Source organism: Pocillopora verrucosa, chromosome 1 (genome assembly GCF_036669915.1).
Source record: "Pocillopora verrucosa isolate sample1 chromosome 1, ASM3666991v2, whole genome shotgun sequence".
NCBI lineage: Eukaryota > Metazoa > Cnidaria > Anthozoa > Scleractinia > Pocilloporidae > Pocillopora > Pocillopora verrucosa.
This window is the reverse complement of record NC_089312.1, coordinates 29,690,980-29,717,450: the sequence shown is the minus strand read 5'-3', so window position 1 is coordinate 29,717,450 and position 26,471 is coordinate 29,690,980. Positions and strand designations below refer to the sequence as shown.

Sequence of the window (26,471 nt, the reverse complement as noted above, 5' to 3'; positions counted from 1 at the left end):
GTTTGAACTAAATTTAAATTCAAAATGATCATAAATTTGTTTTCTCCTTTGTTCTAGGTACTATTACATTAACATAGTCCTTAATTGAAGAAAAGAAGTCAAACAATTTTGAAACCATTTCAATCTGAAATCATTTTCACTACAACATAGACATCAACACTAATCAATTACCATTAAAAGGAAGGTTAGGTTATGGAAGATCACAACCCTTAAACTTCACCAAAGCGCAGAAAATCTAACATAGACTGCATGTAAGTTTTGATTCTTCATCTCCTAAAATCACCTTTTCAAAAAGTCAATGTGTTCCTTCTGTTTTAACATTCCTGTCTTCATCATTATTGTCTGGAATGTTTGCCTGTCAATGGACCAGACCTTGACATCACTCTCAGCTAAAATGAAGGATAACACATAAACATTACTAATGTTTCCACAAATGAAAATAAGATAAGATAAGAATAGATAAGATAACTTAATTTACACCCAGTTCTCCATGCCAAAGGTTCATGTTAAAAATGCTCAACAAAAATAAATGTAAGTAATATGTACATAAATTTATAATAGAGGAAATCAGCTAGAATAACAATGACCCTAAATATTTCTTAGACTACCCTGGTAATATCCATACTTAAACTAATTTACCAAGTAAGAATAAAATATGCCAGTGATGAAATAAGATTATTTACAGTTAAAGCAAAAGAGACAGTAGTCAATGGCCAGTGGTACATAGTAACAGACAACCCACTATCTAAATGCAAGCTTCTGATTTGGTATGATTATACTATCCTGGAGCTTATCACCAACACCTTAAACATATCCCCTTTAATTATGTCTACAGATTTCAGTGTTTTTCGAGATTGGCATTGGTACAAATAATAAATAAATGATCACTGCACCTGAGTTTCAACTATAAAAAAGTTAATGTCTGCAATAACTAAATGTTTCCCTCCTAATGTGACAATTCCTAAAGTGGGTGTAAACAACTCTGTACCCCAGGGAAATCCAGCCTTAAAACTAATCAGAGTTTTCTTTACTTGGGCAAACTATTTGAATGAAATGAATAGAAAGGCATACATGTACTTGTAAACAAAAAAACTGATATTTCACTGCTTGCAGAAAACAACAATTTTTCAACTTAATTAACAAAAGAAAAAGCAATATCAAGAAATTTACCTTTCACACTGGCTGTTCTGGGGCACTTGTATAAGATGGCAAGTTCCCCAAACACTTTTCCTGGTCCCATACTACCCTTTTCCTCTCCTTCCTTTAGGACTTTGACTTTACCCTCTGGAAAAAAAAACATATTACATCAACGTTCATGGCTATAAGTAAATTACCCATTTTTCAAATGTTCACCACAGAATTAGAAAGTTTTCCATGAAAGGTTTGCAGAAAAATCTTTACAAAGGTGAATACTCTAAATTGATAGACAATGGCTTATATATTTCAGGGCTAAAAATTGGTGGTCGCACAGTCCCCAGTGGCGAGTTAAAAACGACCAGGGCCACCAAAAGTTAAGGTTGGAATGCCCGACATGTGACTGTGCTACAGAATTTCGAAAAGTTGCAATGTAAATTATGCAAAGTACGAAGTTAAAAATAAAACTCAATATGTAATTTAATTGGACTTCCTTTCTCTTCATTTCTTTGCCTGGACTCTGAGATCATCCATTTTAGCAAATTTTTTAGTTCTGAAGTGGAAATTCCGAGCCATTTTAACAGTGATTTCACGAGCTTGTTCTTTCCTTTTAGTTAACGCTCCATTAAAAGCCACAGGGTGTTTATTCAAGTTTTTCATTTTAAACTAGAGGAAATCAAGGGCTACTTCATTTTGGGATGAGCCACAAAGAATTCAGGGAAACTGGCTCGACTGGCCACCAAGCACTAGAGTTAATTTCTAGCCATAATGTTTCTTAAGAAATATTTAATTATGATGATTATATTTCAAACATGTTAATAAAGACATGAGATATGTACCTTCCAGTACATAAAGGTGTGAGCCTGATTCTCCTTCTTTGATAAGGAATTCACCCTTTCTCCATTTCCTCTCATACATGCATTCAACAACTTCACGGATTTGCGATGGTTCCAACTTTTTGAGGAAATCATTGTCCAAAATGGCATCCTTTATAAGTTCTTTAGATCTATTTTGGTACAGAAAAGTAGCAAGATTAGCTTCAATCTGTGTCAACATAGTCATGTTCACTCTCATAACCCTTTCCCCCTCCCTGCCACCTTGTACCATAAGACCAATGAATTACACAGGAAAGAGACCCTCAACAAAGAGGTCTGCTTACAGTGTATATCAAGGGGACGGCAGGTTGTCACAAACTCACAGCAGGCAAAAACATGAGTCATCATTTTCCATCTGATTTATCACCTTGTTTGAAATCTAACAAATACCATGTACAGTATGTAGTTCTTCTGTTCAAACCAAAAATATTTCAAATGTGAACTGAGCCAGGCTTTCTTTAAGAAGTATTCTTTGTACTAAAATGCTACCAACTCAAATGAAAGGATAAAATGTTCCTGTTTCAGAGTTTTTATTTAAGGAGGAAGGAGGAAGGAGGAAGGAAAAGGTACTTTTCTACAAAGCATTCAAAATATATTATGGATTATTGGAGGGGATAAAACAGAGTACATAAAAATATAAATAGGATTTGATATGGTACATGTCAAGGGATAAATTTTGGTTTGTTCAATTATTTTTTTTAATTTCCTCAGTCACCTAAATTTATGTGTAACTTCCAAGGATACAAAGTCCAATTATGAAAATTTTAAAATTGCAATTTTAGTTTGATTCTGATTTTTTGCATATGTTTTGTTTCCTAAATAAAATACGCTTCCAAGTGAGAAATTATACGAAATGCAACAAACTACAAAACCATGAAACTAAATGAAAAGTCCTTTGCAGAAAAAGCTAGGAACAATAATAAAATCATTTTAAAAATATTGTCATAATAACCAGGCTAATTTTCCATTTTGTTCTCAGTGTGTAAAGCCAAGGGATGGCAAAACTGAGCTTCACAAAGATATTACCTTAAAATTATAAAAGGGTGACAGGCATGGAAATTGTCTAAAATACTCATGAACCTAAGTCTTTTTTATTTATGACCATAAAATCTCCATGATGAAGGCAGAAATTTCTTCTTTTCATTCTTTCTTTTTGGTTGGTAATTGGATTATTATTAGTTCAAGTGAGCTCCTTGAGATATTTGAACTTTAATTAAACTGATATCATATTGAATGTAAGGACTCAGTGAAGTTTCTGAGTACTATTTTCCCAATAATAAGGAGAGATTTTATGCTTAAAAAGACTGTGTATCTTTTCACATACTGATGCAAATGCCAGTATTTCCTTTCATTGTGGGAATTTAGCAACACAACTTTGAAATATTTAGATATCACCACTTTTTAAAAATAAACTGCAACTCATAAAATCAGTTCTTTTTACTGCCATTGTGTAATCATGACAAAACATGCCAAAGACAACCTGAAAAGCCACAATTTCCTCAATCAAATGCAAATCTTGAAACTATTTCATTTCATATATATATATATGTATGATTATACAGCATATAACGTAACAAAATCCAGAAAAGAAGACTCACTTTAGCCAACAAATCACCTTCTCATTGCTCTAAATACTTAAACAAAAGCAGTGTTCAAGATACTACAATTTTGTATGACATCTCAAAGACAAAGACATGTAGTCTCTAAGATTCACCCCATAACATGGGATTTAACAGCATAAAATTCACACTGTAAAGTAAAACTTTTATGCAATGCTGTACAAATTGATGAAAATGAAACTGAATTCTACCTTAATTGAGAAGCAATTAGAAGTGGAGAATTTCCTTTTTCAACCTAAATCCAAAACAGAGATTATTTTTTTACATATTTAAATCTTAGGTAGTGAAAACATCACCCATAATTTCTTCCAATATGACATGATTAGTAGGAATGTATGCAGATGTAAAGCTTTGTGAGAGTTTCCAAAAAGTCAGATCACTGTTTCACTTAGACAGGAAACTTTTAAAATCTATGAAGCCTAACAATAGGTAAATAGAATTTAAAAGATAACCTATCTTTTTCATTGTTTTGTTCAGTTTTTGCATTTTGTATTCTGAGGCTGATCACTATGGCTACACACCAATAAAACAGTAAAGACTCTGAATTTCTTCAATTGCAATACATTTGACCCTTACACTTTCAGGGTAAAATTGACCTCAATATCAATATTGTCACTTTTTTCATATTTTCAATAAAAAGTTGAACTTTTCCTTCTAAGAGTCTGAGTACTTTAAGCACAAGACAGGTGCACTACACAAGCTACTAAAGGCTTGTTTCAACCCAAACAGTGATTGTTTTGATGAGGAGATTACAGCATAAGATTAGGAGCTGCTTTCAAGCATACTCCTTGGTCCTGGTTTTAATTTATTGCTTCCTATGTAAATCAAGAAAAGATGATTCTACAGCAATTTACCATGTCATAACAAAGAAACCCTCACAACCGATGAAATTGTAACTTTACCGCAAAATTAATTCCTTGGTGTATAATATACACAGAAGCTGTAAGAAAGGGCAATTTACATGATGAAATATTTAAATCACGACAGAATGCTTGTATGCTCGTGAGCGACTGATTAAATTTCTTTTAGAAACGGAAAAAAACGTCTTTCGTGAGATGAAACAAACACACTTGCCCTCTAGTATAAGGCATGCGCATAAATTCTATTCTGAAAAAGGATGTTAATAAAATAGTGAACTTCATATCGTAATCTTTGTCTTTTGTGCGCTACTTGTTATTTAGCAATCTGAAAAAAAACAAAATCCTTGACTCCAAAATGTTTACACTCCAAGAGGGAACTAAAGCTTATTTCTATCCTGCATATCTTTACGAAAAGTTACCTCGTTTCTTTCGCACGTTTCCCTTAAGACCTCGTCTTTATTTTGGTGCGTGGCCGATCTCTGTATTCAAAGCCTAGTTAGCTTATATTTAACATGTTTCAACCATTATATGTAAATATCGTTCTGTAAGCAAACCGCTACCAAATAATTCGAGTTTGATAAAAATTCTCGCATGGAGCTTCCGAATGGCGAGACTACAAGTATCAAGGCATCAATAGAAATATACAAAACCAAACAGCGGTTTGTTCGCCATAAAAGCACTTGCCGAAGCAATAAACAATCTTGTGTCGGTACAAATCGATCGATCTAAAATAAACGGCTAGCCAGAGCCCGGAAATATTCAGTTAACAGGTTGTTTCGTCAGATCAGCTTTTAAAAGAAAAACGAACATCGCTTTAATCCAAAACCTCAAGCTTGACATTCTGATAAAACACGACCCGAACTGAACAACCTTCTTCTGAACGATATCTGGTAAAGCTGGGTATAGCTTTACAAAAATAAAAATCAAACCAGCAATCATTGCTACTTTAATCCGGGCCCAAAATGCTGTAAACTTCAGATCACGGAGAAAGAGATAAATTGAACAGAAGCGTGCTAGGCTCGTGGACGCCCAAACACCAACTAGATCTGTGACCATGTCAATATCAGAGAATGCTCGCTACTCGAAAAGTCATGAAGCACAATTAAGATAAATAAGTATCCTTTTCAGCGCGTTTTTACATGTTAGAATTAAAGTAAACGTAACTTCAAAAACAGATCGGCCTTAAATGTTCGATCGCGGTATAGCGTATATGAAAAAAAAAAAAAGGAAAGAAAGACTCCTGTTCGATGTTGCAATTTGCCAAATATTAAAACTCAACCAAGCGTGATTCGATCGACATTGTGTATCTTAAGCTCTCGCCGAATGCGGTTTGTTGTCGATTTGAAGTGTACAATAAAAACAACAAAGAAAAGATCACAGGAAATGCACAAGAAGTTCATGAAAAGAAGCGCAATCGAGGCTGAGGAAAATTCATGCAATCAAACGGGTATTATGTGTGCTTGAGCCGAACGACGAAATTAAATTCACGATCGGCCACTTTAACCGAAGGTGTCACTTTTCAAGAACCAAAGAACTACCGATAGCCTACACGCACAAACGGTCTATAATTCAAAGCCGACCATCTGAGATCTAACATCCAGCGAACCTCCAGCAACAACGATCGAAAGGAAGATAGATCGTATTGCTGACTGAGACAATCACCCCTTCTGTGAGGCGTAATTTTCTTCATATTAGTGTCAGAAGTTCAGGCGCACATTGAAAATTCGTTTTTTCCAGCTATCTTGCGTTGGCGTTCCGCGATGGTTTTCAATGACCGCAAATATTGACAACAGGCGGCGGAAAAAAAGTAGCAATCGTCTACAGCCGCACGTATTTTGCGATAAAAGGGTTACCAATAACTTTTCGATGACTTTAAAGATCAGCAAAGCTACGAGCGCGCACAATAATCGACACGCTTACCGACAGAGAAATATTCTAAGCCATCGATCGAGCCCCCGCATATAATAAGGAAACATAAGCACAACAGAATAGAAATCGTCCTTGCCTGGAACTTTTGTTGTGTCTCTTAGGTGGCTGAGAGGCATCGGTGACCGTTTTGTAGCCTTGTGGCTCAGCTGAAATTCCTTGGCGTTGATTTCTAGTACGAGTTGCTACGGCCGGTTGCAGAACCGAACGATATTTGTCTAACTCGCTCTCGAGTCGACGGATCAACTCATTTCTCCTTTTCAATTCCTGCTCCAAGGCCAAGATGCGGCTGTCCTTCATTTTCATTTCGGTGTTCTTCTCTTGGAGGGCCTGCTGCAGCTCTCGCAGACTGCCCATTTTCGCTGTGGTTGCCGCAGTACCCCGCCGAAAACACAAACACCCTGCCTTCTTTTTACTCTCAGCTCGACCGCAATGCATCACTCCGCGCGCTTTATCTAATCGCCAATGGAATACTGGGAATTCATTCACCGATATCCTGAGGGTAGTTGAAAAGAGACACTCGCAAAATTTGTGAAATGAAATTAAAGTTCACCGGGTAAAGCGCGAATCTAACGAAGAAATCGCAACGCCACCTCTTCCTCCTTATAAATGCGCACTTCGGTTCCGTAAATCATGCGTAAGAGCTTTATCAGGGACGTGGTTATAAAGTAATTTGTATGTTAATAGATGATTGACGTTTGGAACGGATGTTCTGGCCTAATCATCAAGGCAAACCTGCGCACGTTGACTGTTTTGAGCCGAAGCTGCCACTCAGGAAAAAACTGACTGAAATGTTAAAGTCTTAATGTGCCAATAAAACAAAGATAAAACTGATTGCTCCAAGTAAATTTCAACTGCATTTATTGTTTGTTTACACTAAGCAGTGCGGACGGGTTCGAGGCGGAGTGATCGCTTTAGTCCAGTCAGCTTCCACTCACTTCATAAACCGAAATTAGACAACATAACCGTCAAATACCATTTACAGCGCTTATCTCATTTACACTTAACTTGAAGAATATTTTAATCCAGACAAATTTTGTGCGTTTTGAGGACTTGACCTTTAATCACACTCTGAACTAAAATCCCACGAAGATATTCTGCTGGTGACAGGTCTCACAAACTTTGCGACGCCAGTAGATATGAAGGATATCAAGCAGCGGGCACTATTTTCAGACATCACGGAAAAAAAAATCATAAAGAACAATAACAAAGAAAAGGTAGGTAGAGAGCTGTCAGTTCAAACCAGCGGCGCCTTGTTTACCGCGCCGAGCACCAACAAAGGATAAAACAATAGTTTTATTGAAGAATAATCTCTTTAGTCCTTTTCTCTGTGCTTACGTACGATTTGGCCCCTTTTTTTTTACCCTTTTCGCAGTCTACCTTACAAAACTTAAAAGCAACCGGATGTAAACCTATCACTCTTCAAGTCACTTGCCCCGTAGAAAAAAGGTCATCAAGCGGTGATTCTTTTACTTAAATTATGATCGAATTGTCTTTCTTTTTGTTCCTAAAACACACTCATTGGAGTGTTTTCGACACAAAATCTTAAAGCATTAAGACTGTTTACATTTCCTGTTGGAGTCCCTTTATTTTATTGGTTAAATTTGCATATCAGGACCACAAAAGGGTAGAAAAGTGACAGTGCTAGGCTACAAAGAGTTGAAATTACCGCATCATAAGTGGAAGTTTTAACTGCTAATTAACATTCTATTAAATGAATACGACTTTATTCTCGCCAGCAATTTAATTCTTCGTCTGAGATGTGATAACTAAATTTTCCAGAACGACGACGCAATTTTGAGACTGAAATCAACTACACAAAATGGTTTGACAGAATTGTCCATAAAAAAAAACAACAACAACAACAAAAAGATAAAAATGGTAAAGATTTTGAACGATGATTCGTTCAAATATTAATAGCGTGCCGTTCGGCTCAACTTGAATTGAACTTATCAACAATTTCATCACTAAAGGTATTTTCCAACTTAATAAGATAAAAGCAGTAATGATTTGATACCACCTGCCTAATACAGTTTATATGAGTTCGAACCAAGCCGTTTTGTTATTTCTTTCTGGTGACAACTTCAGCGCCGGGTATTCGGCACCGATATTCGTTAAATTGCAAAAAAATTCTGTCACATTTGCATTTAGTTGAACGAGGAATGACTGAGGAACAAAGAATTGTCCGCTTTGTTAAAGCATTCACCATCTTTCGGATATTATAGGTTGGGTTAATGCGGAAAAATGTTAAACACTGCGAGGAGGACAGAGCTGTTGAGTGAATGAACTTTCCGTGTTATACAGCTGTGGCCAGTCAGAATTGATAACGAACCGTGCGGGGTTCAACATCTACTTTTGATATAAAACAAAAATGTATATTTTTTTCTTTTTTTACAATTTTTTTTAGAGAGCTAACAAAGATCCTTCTTCGAGGCTTGAAAATAAATACTCCATCAGAGAAAAATCATCATAAGACGACGGACAACGTGACGGATCATCATAAACAAGGGGCAAGATGTTTCCCCACCCCTCCCCCCTCTAAAAAACCCCGATTAGCCATTAGTATTGATGTCGACTATTGATTTTCACTTATGCAGTCAAAATGCGTGGTATGTCATAAGCAACATCCTTAAAATATCTAAATGACAATTGTATTTCTTCTTCATCTGGTATTTATCATCACTTGTTCACATATAAGTTTGGTCTGTTTGGGCAATGCCGTGAGTATGAACGAGTAAGGAGGTGGAATTTGAAGCTGACATGATTTCATCGAGGGTATATTTGGTACAAAAAGCTAATTACTCCAGCCAGGGAAGGCCGCACAATTCTGCCACTGAAATCTGTTTCTTCACCTTAGAGCATCGGGAAATTGATAACAAAGCGTAAAATAGGTGGCCCAAAAATATTCTGATTGAAAGTACATTAATAAAATGAATCGAGCAGAATCTTCTGTCAAAAAGCTATTCAACCTCGCGTTCTGCCTTTTAACGCGAGACATTGGATTATCAAAACTGTTCCATTTACATTTACATAAATAAATATTTTGCAGACAATAAACGTAAGCAAGTGATAGGAAGAGGGAAAAAGTTGACGCGATCTTTTTACCCCTGAGGCGCACACTAGATTTATCCTTTATCATCCAGTCTTTTTTTTTTAACATAAAAAAAGAGTAACTAAGTACCTACACGTAAATATCAGATTATCATTGAAAAAGCCCCCAGATAGAAAAGAAAAAAAGTTAAAATTTTTCTTCACCCAAACAGTACTGTAAATTATTGGCGATAATCTTTGGCTTGAGAAGATTGCGCGCGTAGGAAACAGGAACGTGTAAAGACAATCGCGGAAGGTCGCGTGTCTCATTCCTCGCTTCCAGTAGTCAAAACAGCGCTACCTGCACCTGCCTAAGGCTAAAAATATCCATTCACGTACAACACAAATTCGCCAAGATGCAGAAAGAAGGAAAAATTTGTTCTTAAAACCACCAGAACGTTGTGGTAACGCCTCTGCCTATTGTTAAGGTATGTTATCCACACGTTTCAAGCAAGTTTTCGGGTGAAAATGTTGACTTGGTATAATTTTTTCTTCCTTCCTGTAAATACCTGGTGTAAAGTGGGCTTTAGGTGACAATAATCCTGCCACAAGTATTTAAGCTGTATATTCCGAGCTACCTCGTTTTAAATCAAGGGATTATGAAATTGGTAAAACAATATCAAATCAATCAAATAGCACTTCTCCTTACACGCACTTACAACATAATTCCTTCCGAAAACATTGGAACACTGATAATTTTCCATTAGACGAAAAAAAGTCAAAATACATTCTATTGTCAAGTGTAGGAGATAAACTTAATGATAACACCATTCATGAAAATATTTAAAATTTCCGTGCTTAATATTTTGAGCAGGGAATTTTACGATGTTAACTTATCCAACAAATATGAAATGCCTTCATCCACGAACGTGCCTTGGTCATTGTGGACAAGATCACCTGTATACTTGCGTAACCAAGGTCCTTTACAGGAAATCACCGTTAACCAGGGTTGATCCTTGTTAGAAAAACCCATTTTTACCTCACTCACAAATTTCCCCCCAAAAAAGTGGGTAATTAAACCACAGAAAGGCATATGAGGATATGTTAGAGATCCGTTCAAAATGTTCTAGCGATCGCAATATTCCGACCCTTGGTCTTTTAAATAGGACTTTGCCTAAGTGTTCATGAAAGTTCAAGACATGGATAATATTTCTCATGAAAACAGCCTTTATTACGAGTAATACGAGCATCGCTTGTCATCTCCTAAATTATTGCCTTTGAGCTATTTGAGGGTGGATCGGTGGAGTGGAGAGCTGAGTTGGAGTGTAGCACGTACGAGAGAACATTAACCAAACGCCTACGTGCACGAACTTGACCTTCTCAGAGTCAATGCACGATTTATAACTTAGCATCATTTGTATTCCAGCTTTTAACTACCATTAACAATACCTACCGGCAGTTCCACTCGGATTACACTCTGTCGGTAGACCATCAGCAAATCTTGAGGCGAAGTTTAAAATATTGATAATGGTCAAATTTGAGAATTTGCATATTTCTGCAATATCTTATCAAACTTTCGCCCAGAAGGCAGCATTTTGGGGTTTTCAGAACACTCACAAACAAGGTTGTGATTCTTCACTGATAAATTTGTTTTCTGTAAGCATCATGGAAAAATTCTGCTTCTTCGAAAATTCTTCTTCTTTCAGCATTTTAATATTTGCCAGAATAGCCAAAAGGGTTACGTGTGATAGAATAACCGCAGAGTTACTATGAATAAGACGTGACTGAGTGCAAGAAGGGGACTTCATTCGGCCTAAACGCTACAGTTCATCAGTGTGCATGTAGGTCAAGATTATCTAATTGGAAATGTGATTGGAAGTTCATGCAGTATGCAGTTAATAGCCCTGTATCCTTTTCCTCTTTCTCTCGTTGATGGACGCCCCTTTGGAAAACTTTCTGATAACAGCGTTTAGAAGACAATTATTTCTTGTACCTATAAAACTTGAGGTGAGGTTACAATGTCCTTTAAATATGGTGATCATGAAAAATCCTCCCTTTATTCCATCCGGCTTAAAGGAATTTTTGTCTTCTTTTTCTTTATTACGTTCACACTTTCTAATTTTCAAATGAGCCTGCTAAAAATTAATCGAGGGAATTTCAAGGGAAGCGTCCTGTTTTGTATGACTGTTTTTTTTTGTTTGTTTGTTTGTTTGTTTGTTTAGTTATGCCTTCTTTTTCATTTTACGTAAGACACTTGCTTCCACGTCGTCGAGGTAAAGTAGGGCAAAGTATAAAACATATAACATATTTTTATGTAGCTAGAGGAAACCCACAGGGCGAACCAGTCAACATGGCTGGTTTTAATGATGCGAACGAAGCGTTAAGTTGGTTCAACTCTTTCAAGTCTATCATTGTTATTATTACCATTGTATTATTTTTTCAAAATTATATGAGAAATTAATAAAAATTGCTTTTTGTTTCGAATATGCGGTATTCCTTTGCAATCACGATGTAGTCCCTTCTTTTGTTACCAGACTCCACTCGAAATTGTTTACGCGCCAGTAACTAACTGTCTCGTTACTGTCCAACTAAAACAAATCAACGTAAACCGCTGGGCTGAAAGAGTGACTTATTCAATACAAATAAGACCAATGATACTTTTTTCTCTTTTTACTTATTTAGCATAGATTATAGTAAGGATGCTCAAATAGTGGCAGAAATACCATAATTTGACGCCTGCCCCTAATTAAACACAAAAAACCTGATTTCAAGGCCCTGCAAAGCCCTCAAAGGGCTTGGTTTTAACAATTTCAGCGAACTCCTGGGAACGGTTAATACGCCTCCCTTGATATACATTCGCACGTATTACAAAAAAAAAAGGAGAGGTAAAGAAACTAATAACAAGATATTCCGTCTTACATACCTTGGCTTTTTGGGGCAGTGTTTAAGCTGCTTTTGACTGTTGTTGTTCAGGTTCTTTGGTTCAGCGGATACTCCCTGCGCGCGCGCGCGAGGTAGAGACGGAGGCGGCATAACGGACATGAGCTTTTCAACTTTGCTGTCCAGTCTCTCAATCTCGCTCTGGTGCTCTCGTATTGTCATCTCTTTAGACATGACGTCCATACGCAATATTCTAATTTCCTTGTGTAAAATTTCGACTTCCTGTTTCTCCATGTCCTCTCGTTCATTGATCAAGTTTTCGTACTCCTTGATGACATCATCTTTTCTTCTAAGTTCGTTCCGTAAGAACTCGATCTCCTTCTTTTGTATCTCGAGCTGTTTGTTCCGCTCCCTCAGCGCACTTTCTAACAGCTTGAAGGAACTTTTCAGCCATTCCAGGTTCAAGGCTGCTGCTCGTCCTGTTGTTTTAGGTTTGATTCAGTGAAAAATGAAACAAAATAAACAAAATATACAAAATATGAAAAATGGTTGAAACAGATAAATAAATGAAAGAATATAAAGTGAGCTAAACTGAGGTAAATAACTCAGCGTCTAAATATAGAAGAGATGTTTTATTCATTTCTCCACACAGTACCCGTAGCTTGATTAGAGTTATTTTTATAGATCAAGGTGCTTCATGTTTTTTCACTAGTGACGTAAATTTACCTACCTCTCAAAAAATGCTTGGGAAAAGAAAAGCTTTTATCTATATAAAATGACCTTTTGAAAGGCCAGTAGAGAAATATACGGTCACCAGTCAGGAGAATTTACTATCAGATCTAGTAGTCGAGTGTCCTGATCGCGCCCATGCCCCTCTCGCTCCTCATATGTTTCTAGTTCTTATCGATGCCCGAAACCTCACGGCCTAAGGCCTTGTTACGAGCGTTTTCAATAATCGTTCCAAACAATTAATATGCAAAGACAACTACCCGGTCATTTTTCATGTTTGTTTTTTCTTGGTTATAAAAGTGCCAAATAACCTGTTGTACTGAAATAAAAAATTGCATTGTTCAAAATTAGCATATCAGAACGTAATTTAGCCTAAATAGCTGTTTGCAGGTAACTTTAGTTATTATAACGCGGATCAAATCACAATAATATGTAGCTCTCATGTAACTAATTAATAAAAAAGAAAACTTGGATCCGCCCCTGCATAACTAAAACTATAGTTTTCGTCCAGGCCTTGAACATCAAATCTGATAATTAGGACTCCATGAATTACTAATTTTCTTATCAAACTTTCCGCACATTTGTTCTTTCTTTATAAGAGCGTCAACATGCATTTTGCTGTACGGAATCAAGATTCTACCCATTTTTCAATGACGTTTCATGACAACAGCCACTCATCCATTCGTTATCATCTTAAATGTAATGATGGCTTTTTCGGTGAAAAATTCAAATTGCATGCAATTAATTTTCGCAGGTGTAACTTTAAAAATATATATCTCACTATAATTTTTTGGGCGAACCTTCACTTGTTTCATGATAAATGAAAAACTTATTTTCGCGTCAGTTCATAAGGTCTCCATGCAAATGGTAAATCTCATTTTGTTTTATTACTTTTAGTGCACAATATCACCTCACCACAAGAACCAATATCACTGGCATGACGCTACATTTGTGCGTCGACATGATCTGGTCTGTTCAGTTTGCTAACGATATACTTACGTTCTCCTTCTCTGTCTCTCTCCTGCTTGGGATTATTCATTGGCGGTGTCTTAGGCCGAGGCGTGTTGTTGTTTGAGTCGCTCCTGAAGAAAGGGGAATTATTTCTAGAATTCCTTGCAACCAGCTTGAACGCTGGCGAACCAATGTGATCCTGCATCTATGATTCGGTCTGAAATAATAAATGAGTGAGTAAGTACGACAGCGTCATTCGGCGGAACTAAATTAACTCACCTTGTGGTCGCTTCACAATTCAACCAATAGGACTGTGGACTTTTTCATTTCCTTTAATCAGAGGTTTAACAGAGTATGACAGTTAACATCTTAAACGTACTGAGAACGCATTATTGGTAGCCTGGTTGTCGGAAACGGTAATGATGTGGAAAATGTTTCCCGCATTTGATTGATATTTCTGTCGTTAACTAGGGTCACAGGTGCGTTTATAACGAAAATCATCGCTTCGATTGTTATGATGAAACAAGCACACCTCTTTCATCTGTTGCTTTTCTTTTCAAATTAAAAATTTCAGACGGTGAACGAGACAGTTCATTGAAAAGATGACTATTGGAAGTAATGCGTTTAAAACTTGATAGGCACAAGACGGTCGTGTGACGATTTGCACGACCCAACTTGCTTCCAATATAACACCTCCCTCAGACCGCCATTAAAACAGATACACACATACACACACGAGTGGACGGATAGATGAACAACAAATCAATAGGAATAAAGACATAAAGTAATTCAGTAATCGATATACAGCTACAGTCGAGCCTCTAGTAAACGACCTTCCAAAATATCGACTTTTGGTGGTCGCTTACGGGAGGTTAAAAGCAATTGATAACCATCTCTGAAAGTGGTCGCTTTTGAGACGTAGTCGCTTTCGACGGGTTCCAGCGATAGTGATTTGGCTTGAAAACTTTTGGTATTTTTGAAAAGTGGTCGCTTATGAGAGGTGTTAGCTTTTAATACGAGAGGGGATGGCAAGGGGAGGTTCGACTATTGTAGTAAAAACTAAAATGAATCAGTTTTGATCTATGAATAGGATAAGAAAGTGACAAAGTGATCTTTGAAGGTTACGTGGAGTGCCATTGTGCCTGAAAATTACGCTTAAGGCTCGCGATGTTTGTCAAATACATTGACCATTGACGGACAACGGTTTGCATGAGTAAATTAACGCTTCATTTCCGGACTTCTATTTATAGAGTTTTGTTAATACCAATTTGCAATAAACAAAAAACTTTTAACGTTAATTGAAAAAGATGTTTTCCTAAAGAGTCCCAAAAGCGAAGTCTCACGAAAAGATTATAAAGCTGTCGTTGCAGTATTTGGTATTGAAAACTTTTTCACTTACGGGAACTCCATTCTGGGACATTGTGACAAACTGATATACAGGAGAGGTCTCAGGCGCAAGTGAATGAATGAACCGTACTGGGATCAATTATTTAGAACTGAAACGCTCTTTCCAAGAGCAATGGAAAAGAGGAAAATGTTATAAAACAACCGTTAGCGTGGAAGCAGGGTAAGGTATGTTACCCTCGCATTGAATTCTACAACAGTGTCCCACCAAATCTGGCGCAGAAGCCCAAACTGCTCTCCGAACATTTTGTAACTAAGATCATTTTATAAATTAATTATGCCCTAATCCTCTCTTTTAAGCAATCAAACAAAAATACATACATTGGAGACAAAGTAAAAAGTCGTACTTGAAATAATCCGTGCAGGGAAGACAGAGGACAGAGTGTCAGAGGTCCTTGAGAAATGAAAAGTATCGGATGTGCCTTATTGGCGCATGAACTTGAAAAGCGGGTCAAGTACGTTTGATATTCGCCCGCAAAAAAGGAATAATAAAGTTGTCAGCATTCGTGCCAAGTTAAATCTCTCATGTCATGAACTGACTGCAATTTTTTTTTGACACTGTTCTCGAACTCAAAAGAAAAGAGGAAACGACAAATTCATGAATGTTTCCTCGATATCAGATCTCCTAAATAGACTTATTTAGGGTCTATGCAAAAAGCAAATAAATACAGGAATTGGAAATTCTTATCTCAAGACTTGCTACATGTGAGCAACGATTGTATGACACAGCAATAATACCGGGCAATCGCCAGCTTGGGAGCCGGGGTCGTTCAGATTTTCAATGAAAGGAGTCGATTATTACCCCAATTGTCCTCAAAGGTATTTCTGCTCTTACAAAACAGATTTCAAAGCTGACAGTGTTATTTTGTGTACCATGACTGTCACGGTTTGCGCATCTCACAATAATGTAGCTCAAACTTTGCAAGGTCGTCGTCGTCCGATACTGACCCGTTTTTTTTTCCTCGATCCTTCACCATCTATGTTCTATTTTGGTTCCATAATTCCATTTTGCATTTTGTCTTTTTCAGTTTCCTGGAAAAAAATTTCGTAGCCTCCGTCAAGTTGTCAGGCGACTTCCGCAGCGGTGATATGGCTCAAGATGTGGTGAGTGCTTTTAGCAGCCACTTTTATTAAGTTCAATTACGTTGTATCTGTCGAGAACCCGCCTAAGTATTTGTAGAACTGACAAAGTGCTTTTAGAATAACAAATGTGGTGCTTGAAAGCCCACCTGGTGACCTCATTTATTCCTCCCATGTCAACTCGATTTGCACGTGATATTCATAGAGGCGCCTTCTAAGAACTATGAAAAGACCAACCAACAAAACGAGGAAGTAACGATGTTCTAGTACCATGACTTTAAGCCTTAGAGGCCCTTCTTGACAGATTTTTCTCAAAAGACTTACGAGAGGTATGTAAATTAATCCTGGTTTGCAACGTAACCTACACACTGTGGTTGTAAATCGATGCCGTAGCATTTTGCGAAAATAACATTCTACACACGCGTGATCACGACAGATGCATTCCCACAAAATTCTTTCTGAGTTAATTTAATTATCTTCCTTAGCCTTCAGTTAAACCTATTACGGAAGTATGTCTCGTTAACATGACATCTTTGCATAACGCCATTACTCCAGATGATTGAGTTTCGTGTTGACCCCCTGATCGCTAATCATAAAATCATGCAAAATCTTTTCATGCATTTGGAAGAAACATAGCATGGTGCGGGGTTCACTTTTTGAATATCTTGTCTTCTTTCTTGTAAGGAAAATGATACCAGAGAGCGATGAAGTATCGTTGTGTAGAAAAGCATGAGAGGCTGATGAAAGCTAACATGTTTACAAAATTTTTGATGAGATTTTGACATTTAAAACTGATGAAAAGCTTGCATGGGCGTAGATTACACTTAGAAGGTAAATACCTTTCCATAGACTTCTGGAAGGAACTCTTAATTTTACCGACTGAAGCAACAATGAGGAAAGCACAAATCATCCGCGACCGGCGAAAAAACATGAATCAGTAGTTGCACTTTGCAATCGTTTCTGTTTCTTTTAAACCAAAACATAAAACAAAAACAACTTAATAAAGGTATACATATGATGCATTTGACAAAAAATATTTTGGAGGCTCCGATCATTGGACTTTGATGAAATCTTTTCAAGCAAATAGGTTGCAATCGATTTGACACCAAATTGTTGCGTTGAGTTACTCTCGCTAAGGGAGGATCCATATGGATCATCTGTGGGACTTGGATATTCCAACCAAGGGTCAGTATGGAGAGCCTTAGTTTTTACGAATGTGACGCACTAATTTTCCGAAGACGTCCGAGTCCAACAGAAGGCGTCTGATTGAGATATTAGGTCGGACCAAAGAGGTCAATGGGTGAAGTAGTAAAGATAACTACTGCTGACTGGATTAAAAGTATCTAAGTGGATTAACGGCGGAAAGAGAAGGTAGTTTATTAACGGGCCTTGTGTGGTAACAAGGTAACACATTAAAGAGATTTATGCGTTGTATGAAGATCACTGGATCGTACCAATTGGCTCGAGTTTTTCTTATCTATGAAAGCTTGAGACAAATGATCCGACAAGAGTCTGCTGAAAATCAAAAATTAGTATCATTTCCAGGTGACTTTTAATATCTCTAGAATGAAATTATTCAGTCAATGCCCAAGTTCGGACAGGTTTGACATTATCACCTAAGGTTAATCAATCAATTAGGGAATTCTTCACTCTAAAAACTTCGTAAGTTTTGTGGACGTGCGAATGGAGGATAAAGAATCCGGTATGGAAGGAATCACTTGAAAAAAAAAACTCTTCCTGTCACTAAGATAAGCCCATCGTTCGAATTACTTTTTTGTGTGACGATATGTACCATCTCACATAAGAAATTTCCGAAAGAATGCGACGAGATACCAACTAAAGATAAGGTTCGGGAGCTTAAATAAAAGTCTAATATCGTGGAAGGGAAGGAAGATAAAAATGAACCGAAACCTGGGAATAATCAGATAGTTTAAAGGCATTAAACGAAGGAGCAGTGGAAAAGGCTTTCGATTCCACAGTAAGTTGTGAATCATCTGATCGTCGTCGTTCGAAACCTTTAAGCCGGGGCGCACAAATTTAATTTGTCAGTACCTGCATTTTTTTGTGCCAGCAAGCAGCAAGCTGGTGGGTGCAACGGTCAAAATCATCTTCTGCCAAACGCAGGCCTTTGGATGAACCATTTACAGTGGCTTAACTTGAGTCAGCTCAGTTAAAAATAAACAATTAATGTACTATATTGTATTCAGAAAATTAACAGGTCAGTGAGAAGCCTGTAATCCTTCTATAGTTTAATCAACAACGAACTTAGTTGCTTAGAGAGCAATTCCGGCAGCGGGCCAAAGGCACATGGCTAAATCTTGTAAGCTGATAAAGGAACGTTCCCTTGCCACTTCACATACTTGGAGCGCTTTATTTGCAATTTGCCCGCAATAACCGAACAATTACCTAATCCCCTCAAGAATGAGAGCCAGTAGCTTAGTTACGGTATATCCAATTCAAAAGTGAATGACGTTTTGCAGCGATCAAGTGTAAAACACGAATTTCTAATTTCCGTTTTAATATGTTTTGATGATTTCTGTTTTGGAAAAAAACACAATACTCTGCCGTTCAAGTATTTGACGTGTTATATAGCGACATTAAATAGGAAACGTTTTGCATGGTGGCCAATAATGGCTACGTAGCTTATACGCTCCATTAGTATGCTTAACCGCGTACTGCTATGTATTTTGGCTACGTTTGAATTAACGCAGTTATTAGAAATCCATTTTTCGTCACCGTCGAGGGAGACTTCGATCTCTAGCATGTACGTTCCGATAGTAAAGTTACCCGCAATGAGCCTCGACAGATGTAAAGTTAACGATATGACACAATCAAAAAGTACTGTTACAGAGCCAACAGCTGACCAATAGTCATAGCACTGCGAGACTCACCTCAATAATGCTCATCGGCATAAGTTTTAGAAGACAGAGGATGCCGCTACTGCTAAATCGAAAATAAAAGGTTCGTGCGATTGCTGGGGCGCTGTTAAGCATACGTCTTGATCTGATCGGAATTCCAGAGAATAAACCAGAACACAAGGGCTGCACTCTCACTCTGTGTTCATAAACAAACCAGAAGTGGTGTGATGATCCACTTATTGATCTGCTTATCTTATCTTAAACACAGCTGAAGATGAGAGCACAGTAACCATAAACGAGTTCATTCGCGAATCTGTTCAAGGACACCTATTATTGACAGACAAGATGGCAAACGTGACCCGGTGCGACCCTATTATTTGATGTTTTTGCACCTACATTTCACAAAAAGGGGTTGTATATTCCATGAAAACGCTCACTCGAATTTTTCAGTGAAAGGTGACTGATGAATTTCACTTTTATTCCAATTTTTTTCCTGTCAATTTTCTGGTAGCTCATCGAAAAAACACGAGACAATCAACCGCACAAGTGGTACTGAGAGAATTAATCCTTCAATTGCGAAAATACAAGTCACAGACTATTTGTATGCACACCTGAAAATCCAACAGACGTGAGTAATTATATCGTTATTCATTACTGTTCGGCTCGATCTCATTTAATTCTCATTATGTGAGTCGATCCATGTGTGTGATTATAAGATGGCAATTCTTTTCAGCTTAAGTTTCCTTGATCGAACGATAAACTTATTTCAACCATTGCTCTTTGTAGGATTAGAGCCACGACTGTTCAAATCCATTCCATAGCTCGGCAAGATCGTGCAAGACCTCTGCCGACAAATCTGTTTTGCATCATTCAGCTGAACATTTTAAGCCTTCAGGATCTCTTGTCACTGAAGTGCCAAGAATGTCAAACGTTGTGATTATGGAAGAAATTTATTAGAGAGAGTGAGGCCAGGGCCACAACACAAAATCAACTGCTGTCTTACACGGAATATATGGAAGCAACCAAACTCCTCCCTCAAAACAAAAATGATAATTGAACCCTTCCCCATAGGGGCTTTTAAGGGCCAATACAAACTAATTGAAAACAAACATTGTAAATAAACATGATGTTAATAAGAATCCCAACTGGCTGGAGACAGACCAGTTGGAGGGCTTGACATCAGATTATAAGTCCAGCGCCCTAACCACTCTGCCACACTGTCTCTTCATTAAGATGACGTTTAAAAAAACAAATCAGAGCAAAATAAAACTCGCCATTTTTTTGCACCGAAGCCGTGTGTGGAGGTGGTCGAAATTTTCCTTTTTTTGTCACAGTTTTATTTATCCACTTTTTTTTTTTGCGAGATCGTATTCATTCCTGGCGTAAGTAAGGGAGGTGGGGCGCAGCACGGCGGAGAGGTAAGATGTAACAGCATTCAACAGACAACAAGCATGTTATTGAGTGTTTCACTTTGTTAAGTTGAAAACGAGTATGAAGAAGTCCTTCATGTCGAAAAACTACTTGTCTAATTGGCCAATCGATAAAAGCTCCTCTATTCTTCTTAAGACCATAACACTGTCTTGATAAAGCACCAACAACAGCTACAACGGCACAGGTAGCAGCAGCAATGAAAAGGTCGGTAGAAAGACAGGAACTTAACAAAGAGGTATTAGAGAATATCTCTTCAGTATTCTAGCACTGTGAAGATGGAGTAGTTTGGCAGAGTCACAAGGCGGATAATAAATGCAAAGGAGTCAGCACTTGGAATATAAAGGGTAAGATGTTTGTTTACACACAAAGTGTCGGGTCAGTTTCACAATGGGAAAAACGTGTGCCACTGTGCGTTAACCTCAGGAAGGACATCGATTCCAACCTTGTTGCAAACAATAGTCATTTTTATGGCACGAGTTAACGTAGCTGAACTTTACACATGATTTTAAAACATGGTATGGCGTAGAATTTCAAAGTTTGTGGATTGAGTGTAAACGAATAGGATGCTACTATGATTCAATTTAAAGTAATGGCCGTTGACTGATATTCTAACATTCCTCCATTGGTTTCCAGTTAGGTTCTTTAGATTAATTCAATACACTGTAGATAGAATATATTGCAAATTGAAAAAAACAATTTCTATTTAACTTAATGGTCGCTCAACAACTCGTGATAACAATTTGTCCATTTGCTGTTGTAATATGTACATTTGGTATCCAGATGTCTGATAAATACATTACAAAAGGTAGCCTTAGTGCGCCTTTCTCATTTACACCATGTTTGATCCATAGGTAATTTCACTTCAGACAAAATTATTACCTGTAGTTTAGACTTCCCTGACCGCGCTGTGCCAAGAAACTGGTTCTTAGGCAATGGTCTTTAACTTTTGGTGATGTTACCCCGCACCACATTATCACCTTAATAACTAAATTCTGTCAAGAACGACCTTAAAGCAGACCGTCAGATTGATAACAGTTTTAGAACAATCATAAAAAGCAATCTTACGTGTGTAGTCTGGCGGGCTGTATTAATTTCTGAATTTATTTCATAGCTCATGATTCAAGAAAGAAAAACATTCATTATTTTAGTGCTTGAAAAACGACAGACTAGACGGATTCCAAAAAGTTTTTGTCATGGCATCTCACAGTCCACTTCGCTGTGGACTAAATGATACGTACACATCTCCGACTGTTTGTCAAGAAATGTTGCTAAAGATGGTTTCCAAGAAGGTTGGCACGCTGGTTGTGGTTATATCATTAGCGGAAAAGCGACGTAAAACAGACTATTCTTTATGCAAATGTATTTAAGGTTTAAATCAACTGAACACCCGCTTAGAGATGGTGCTAAAAGATGCTTAGGGAAAAATCTGTCAATTCAAAGTTCTAGCTTTTCTGCCCTCTTGAGACCAGTCATCATCTCACAACAAATACATACTATAGACAGGTGTAAGATGGGATTTTCAGAGGTCCTCGCAGCTCTTCAGAAAATGAAAAAGAAACGAAATAACAGTCAATCGTGACTGATTTTTGTAAGGTTGTGATTCAAATGGCTTTGTAATGAATGAATTTACAAATAATTTGTGCTTCCATTCGTTGTTCAGCTGTGACACTTGCTGTACAGTAGTGCCTTTTCACGATTTGAGCTAAGCGTTTGAAATTTGGTTTATTGTATGGTGAGGTAGAAAAGTCTTTTCATGGCTGAAGTTGAATGAAAGTCTGCTCAAGAAAGTAAGAAAACATTTGAACGATGTTGTTAAGCGACCATTTTAATTGCGATTTCTAATTAGGAAAGGGATTAGTATTTACATATTGTTACATTCAAGCACGACATTACCTTTAAAAAATTATTTATCAGAATTTTAGCACCTTGATGCAGGGTTGGTACAGGTTTGGCTTGATTTACGAGCGGATCAACTCAGCGCGAACAGTCATAGCCTTCATGGGTGCGGTGTAAACTAAACTGACTGTCATCTCTTTAGCGAGTCACTGAGGAAAATGGTGTCATGTTGTTTGGAGATGTTTTTGACGCGTGTTTACCCTTTCGCTTTTGTTGATCATTAACATAAAATCAACTTCTTTTACTTCTGTAGAAACAATATGTAGTCCAGAAGCATAGATGATGATCATATCTTTTTTCTAGACACGCCGTTCTCAAAGATAAGGCGGAAGAGGAGAAACGTTTATGTAGCGCTTTGTGAATCTATCAAGACTATTTGAATGACTAGAAGATGATGTGTTCTCTTTCTGAGTTCTTCACTCATTTTCTATCCCACTGCTCTCTCCGCGGGCAGACAGTGAAGAGAGAAAAAATAAGACATTTTTTCGGATCAAGGTAAGGAGACAGTTTTTCTTTACAATATGGCCGGCTATTTTAGCTCCACCGACTGGAAGAAGTTACACACGTTAGCTTTGGTAAGTTGAGTGAAGGTCATTAGCCACGCACCGCCTTCTAGTTGCCGTTGGCTTTTCAAAACCAAAGAAAGAGATAGATCTTAGTATATGATAAATGCCTTTTGGACAACTGCTGATTTTTCATCTTTATCCTCTAAGTTATAACAATTTGAAAAATCTCTCTTGGTTTCATTATAATCCCTGCAAATAATACTGACCACTTTTAGCCTCACATTACGTCTATTTTCTTGACTAAACGGTGTCCGCAATTAAGGTTTGACACCGCACTTTATAGGAGCCTTAAATAATACTATCAGCACAAGAACATGTTACCTGTGATCATATTGTTTCTTTACCGAATGGGATGTTCACTTCCGTGTAGTAGTACTATTACACCGAAATTATATGAAATCATTCCACACAGTTTTACTAGTAACAGAGGCTAATAAGTTATCACGAAGAAAAGAAGCCGCTGTAGCCCCAAGGATGCAAATTACCATAATCTGCCATACCTCACGCCCCTCTCTTCCATAAAGAGGTTATCAGAGCATCTTTAAACAGCAAAACACTCAGGTTAAGTCACGTTTTTGTAAACAAGCGCTTAAACAATGCAAAGAATCAAACCTGACACTAAGTCATGGAAGTGGTATCTTGGGAGACAAGCCATTAGCAGTCGCTACAAATAGATCCCGAGTTTCTTTTTGTTTCGCAGCAATTAGCTAAAGGAAAATAATTGTAGCGGCACTTTCCGCTCATGAATAATCTAAAATCGGTATTCTGTTTTTCTCATGACAATTATTTTATTAAGAAAACAAAATACGCCATTGGTATTGTTTGATTGACAGACTGCACAATTCAGCGGCCTCTTACTGACCCTGTTTGAATTATTTTATCATTTTGTGAATTTTATCGAAACGGACAGAAAATTGATTTTTAAACGAAACGGACAGAAAATTGATTTTTCTGTAGAGGTGATACTTTATTTAGAGGTGATACTTTATTTAGATTGTGAGAGAACTCGCTTCTTTAAACACAGCTGGGGGTTAAACAAAAAAAACGCTAATATCAACTGCTTTTTGCTATTACTTCTATTTTTGATCGGGGTCGCTTTCAAGTTCTCAGTCGATCATTTCGTTTTCACCGCATGCCCTTAGGGCTTGTTTTAATAGAATAACATTCTATCGATTGTTATTATTACTTGTTACCAAATCTTGTTTTGATAGAATAACGAAGGGAAATAATAAAATAACCTGCTCAAAGATCGGTTTTGTCTGATCTTTCTGCTTAGATTTTTCTCAGTTCGCGACTAGTTGGAGAGAAAATTTCAGCTGTTTTATGGCGAGCGTATGTCTCCAATGTAATTGACGCGACAGCACTTGAGAATAAATGCGCATTTGACATAAGCTCGTGGTTTCGATGTCTTCTTAAAGTTACAGACCATAAAACGTGGAGAGATTCTTTAAACTGAAGCACAACAAAGAGAGCTTTGCGCTGTGTAAACAGCCTCTGAAACAATGTAAACTCTGCAGTTTACTTTAGTTTGTTCATCAAAGATGTAAGCTTGAAGCCGTATCGCGCGCCGGAAAGAAATTCATATACGATTTAGTTAGTGCCAAGACAAACATGATAATCTTACTAAAACTGTTCAACTTGGTTCCGTCTTATCTAACAAAGCATTAATAAGTTGATTATTGAATCAAAACATTGCTAATAACGGTTAGCTTGGAATCAACGATGGTGCATGTGATGATTTCTTTGCTTCGCAGTCTACGTTGTAATTCTTAATTTACCGTTCCACTCCACTCCGGCAAATTACTAAACTTGGTTATGGCTCCGACGAAACTCCTCCACATAATATCAACGCAAGTATATGGTTTGACTGTAATTCAAGTGACCGTAAGGACGGACGCTCAAGAACGGCACGATTCCGAAGTAAACAAGCTCGCAGCCGTTCAGTAAGGGCTCGTTTAAGCTTTTCATTGATCAGTGTCACACAACTGACAAGAATGATAAATTATGATTCACTTTTCCTTTAAAATCCAGCAGACATCGTGACCGCAAAGTTTGTTAAGACAATTGACCGTAAGCCATAAGTCACTTACTGACTAGCGTCGATAGAAACCAAGTAACCCGTTGGATTTGCTTAAAGTATGGCTCAATATATCCCCAAAACCTCAACAAGAATTTAAACTGCCTTAAAAACTCGGCCATGACTCACCTCTGATAAAGAAAGGATTGTCAATCACAGTATTGTAGCGAACGGCTCTCTTCACTGAGATAGTGACTTCTTCCAATGAGACGAAGGCAGCTGTGCCTCGTAGAGGATACTGTTGGTGGTGTTACAAGTTGAAGCGGTGTATTTACGTGTGGTCAAATTAAGCCTCATGAATAAAAAATCACACGAAAGGAAACACTTCAAACTTAGCTGTGGTGTGACTCAATAAAAAAAATCAAACTTTGATGCGACCACAAGGACAGCAATACATAGCTCTAAACTATAACGAGCTCGAAAGATTCCACAACAACGATACAATACCTCGTCTCTCTAGGAACCATCCTTTGAAAGCACTGGTTCCGTATCCTATTCTTGTTTGTCAGCTTTGCTCGAGGCGTTCTTTCGTTCTTATGTTTCAGTATTCAATGCTTAGGGCTATTTAACAGCCTGGTATGTTGATAGAAACCGAAAATAGCAGAGCATACCGCAAGTGGAAACAATCTGACACTGACCGCCACAAGACTTGGAAGTGACACGTTTTTTGTGGTGTTTGACAACTGACAAGCGCTCTCCGCTTCACTGCTCAGATGTTTGTATAATAATTTATTTAATTTCTCTTAAAAACAGAAAGGTTTTCATTATGCTATTGTTAGAGGTGCTGACCCGCCGTCAAAACACTGAACGAGTGATTGGTAACCAAAGCTGGCCTGTGAAGTCTTGTTCCCGAGTATTCCAAGACATTAGACCGCCGGCGTTCGCAGTCAATTATTATCTCAATTGGATATCTTTACAATGAACCGACCCACCGCGCGTTTTAAATTTTAGGAATTTTTATGAAGTCTATAATTATAGAGCCCTGAGAGTCTTTTCTTCGAAGAGTCGCAAAATGCGTCTCTTACCACGAAGGGGCGGATTTTGACAGAGACGCTCTCTGTTTTTCTTGTAATTTGTGCATCAGTTGTAGTGTTTTCTTTTTCACTTTTTTAAAACTTAGTCTGTTTATTCTACAGAAGATATACATGTTAACCG

At 37.5% G+C, this 26,471-nt stretch overlaps 1 protein-coding gene across 5 annotated transcripts in view; it reads right to left on the bottom strand.

Moving 5' to 3' along the window:
* The window catches only part of LOC131786165 (cGMP-dependent protein kinase 1), a 38,959-nt gene extending 13,005 nt beyond the window's left edge, over window positions 1–25,954 (bottom strand). Inside the window, exons 1-7 of one of the 5 annotated variants that reach the window (XM_059103177.2) lie at window positions 25,764–25,954; window positions 25,446–25,608; window positions 14,053–14,221; window positions 12,368–12,803; window positions 1,974–2,140; window positions 1,171–1,284; window positions 284–389 (exon numbers count right to left, since the gene is read on the bottom strand). In XM_059103177.2, the coding sequence (XP_058959160.1) occupies window positions 284–389; window positions 1,171–1,284; window positions 1,974–2,140; window positions 12,368–12,803; window positions 14,053–14,209 (980 nt within the window). In that variant the 5' untranslated portion in view covers window positions 14,210–14,221; window positions 25,446–25,608; window positions 25,764–25,954. Of the gene's footprint in view, window positions 1–283; window positions 390–1,170; window positions 1,285–1,973; window positions 2,141–6,493; window positions 6,998–12,367; window positions 12,804–14,052; window positions 14,222–19,379; window positions 19,534–25,445; window positions 25,609–25,763 lie in introns of those variants that run through there. The other 4 variants (XM_059103179.2, XM_059103180.2, XM_066163877.1 and 1 more) reach the window with 4 other exon arrangements.
* Between the last annotated feature and the right edge of the window lie 517 nt (window positions 25,955–26,471).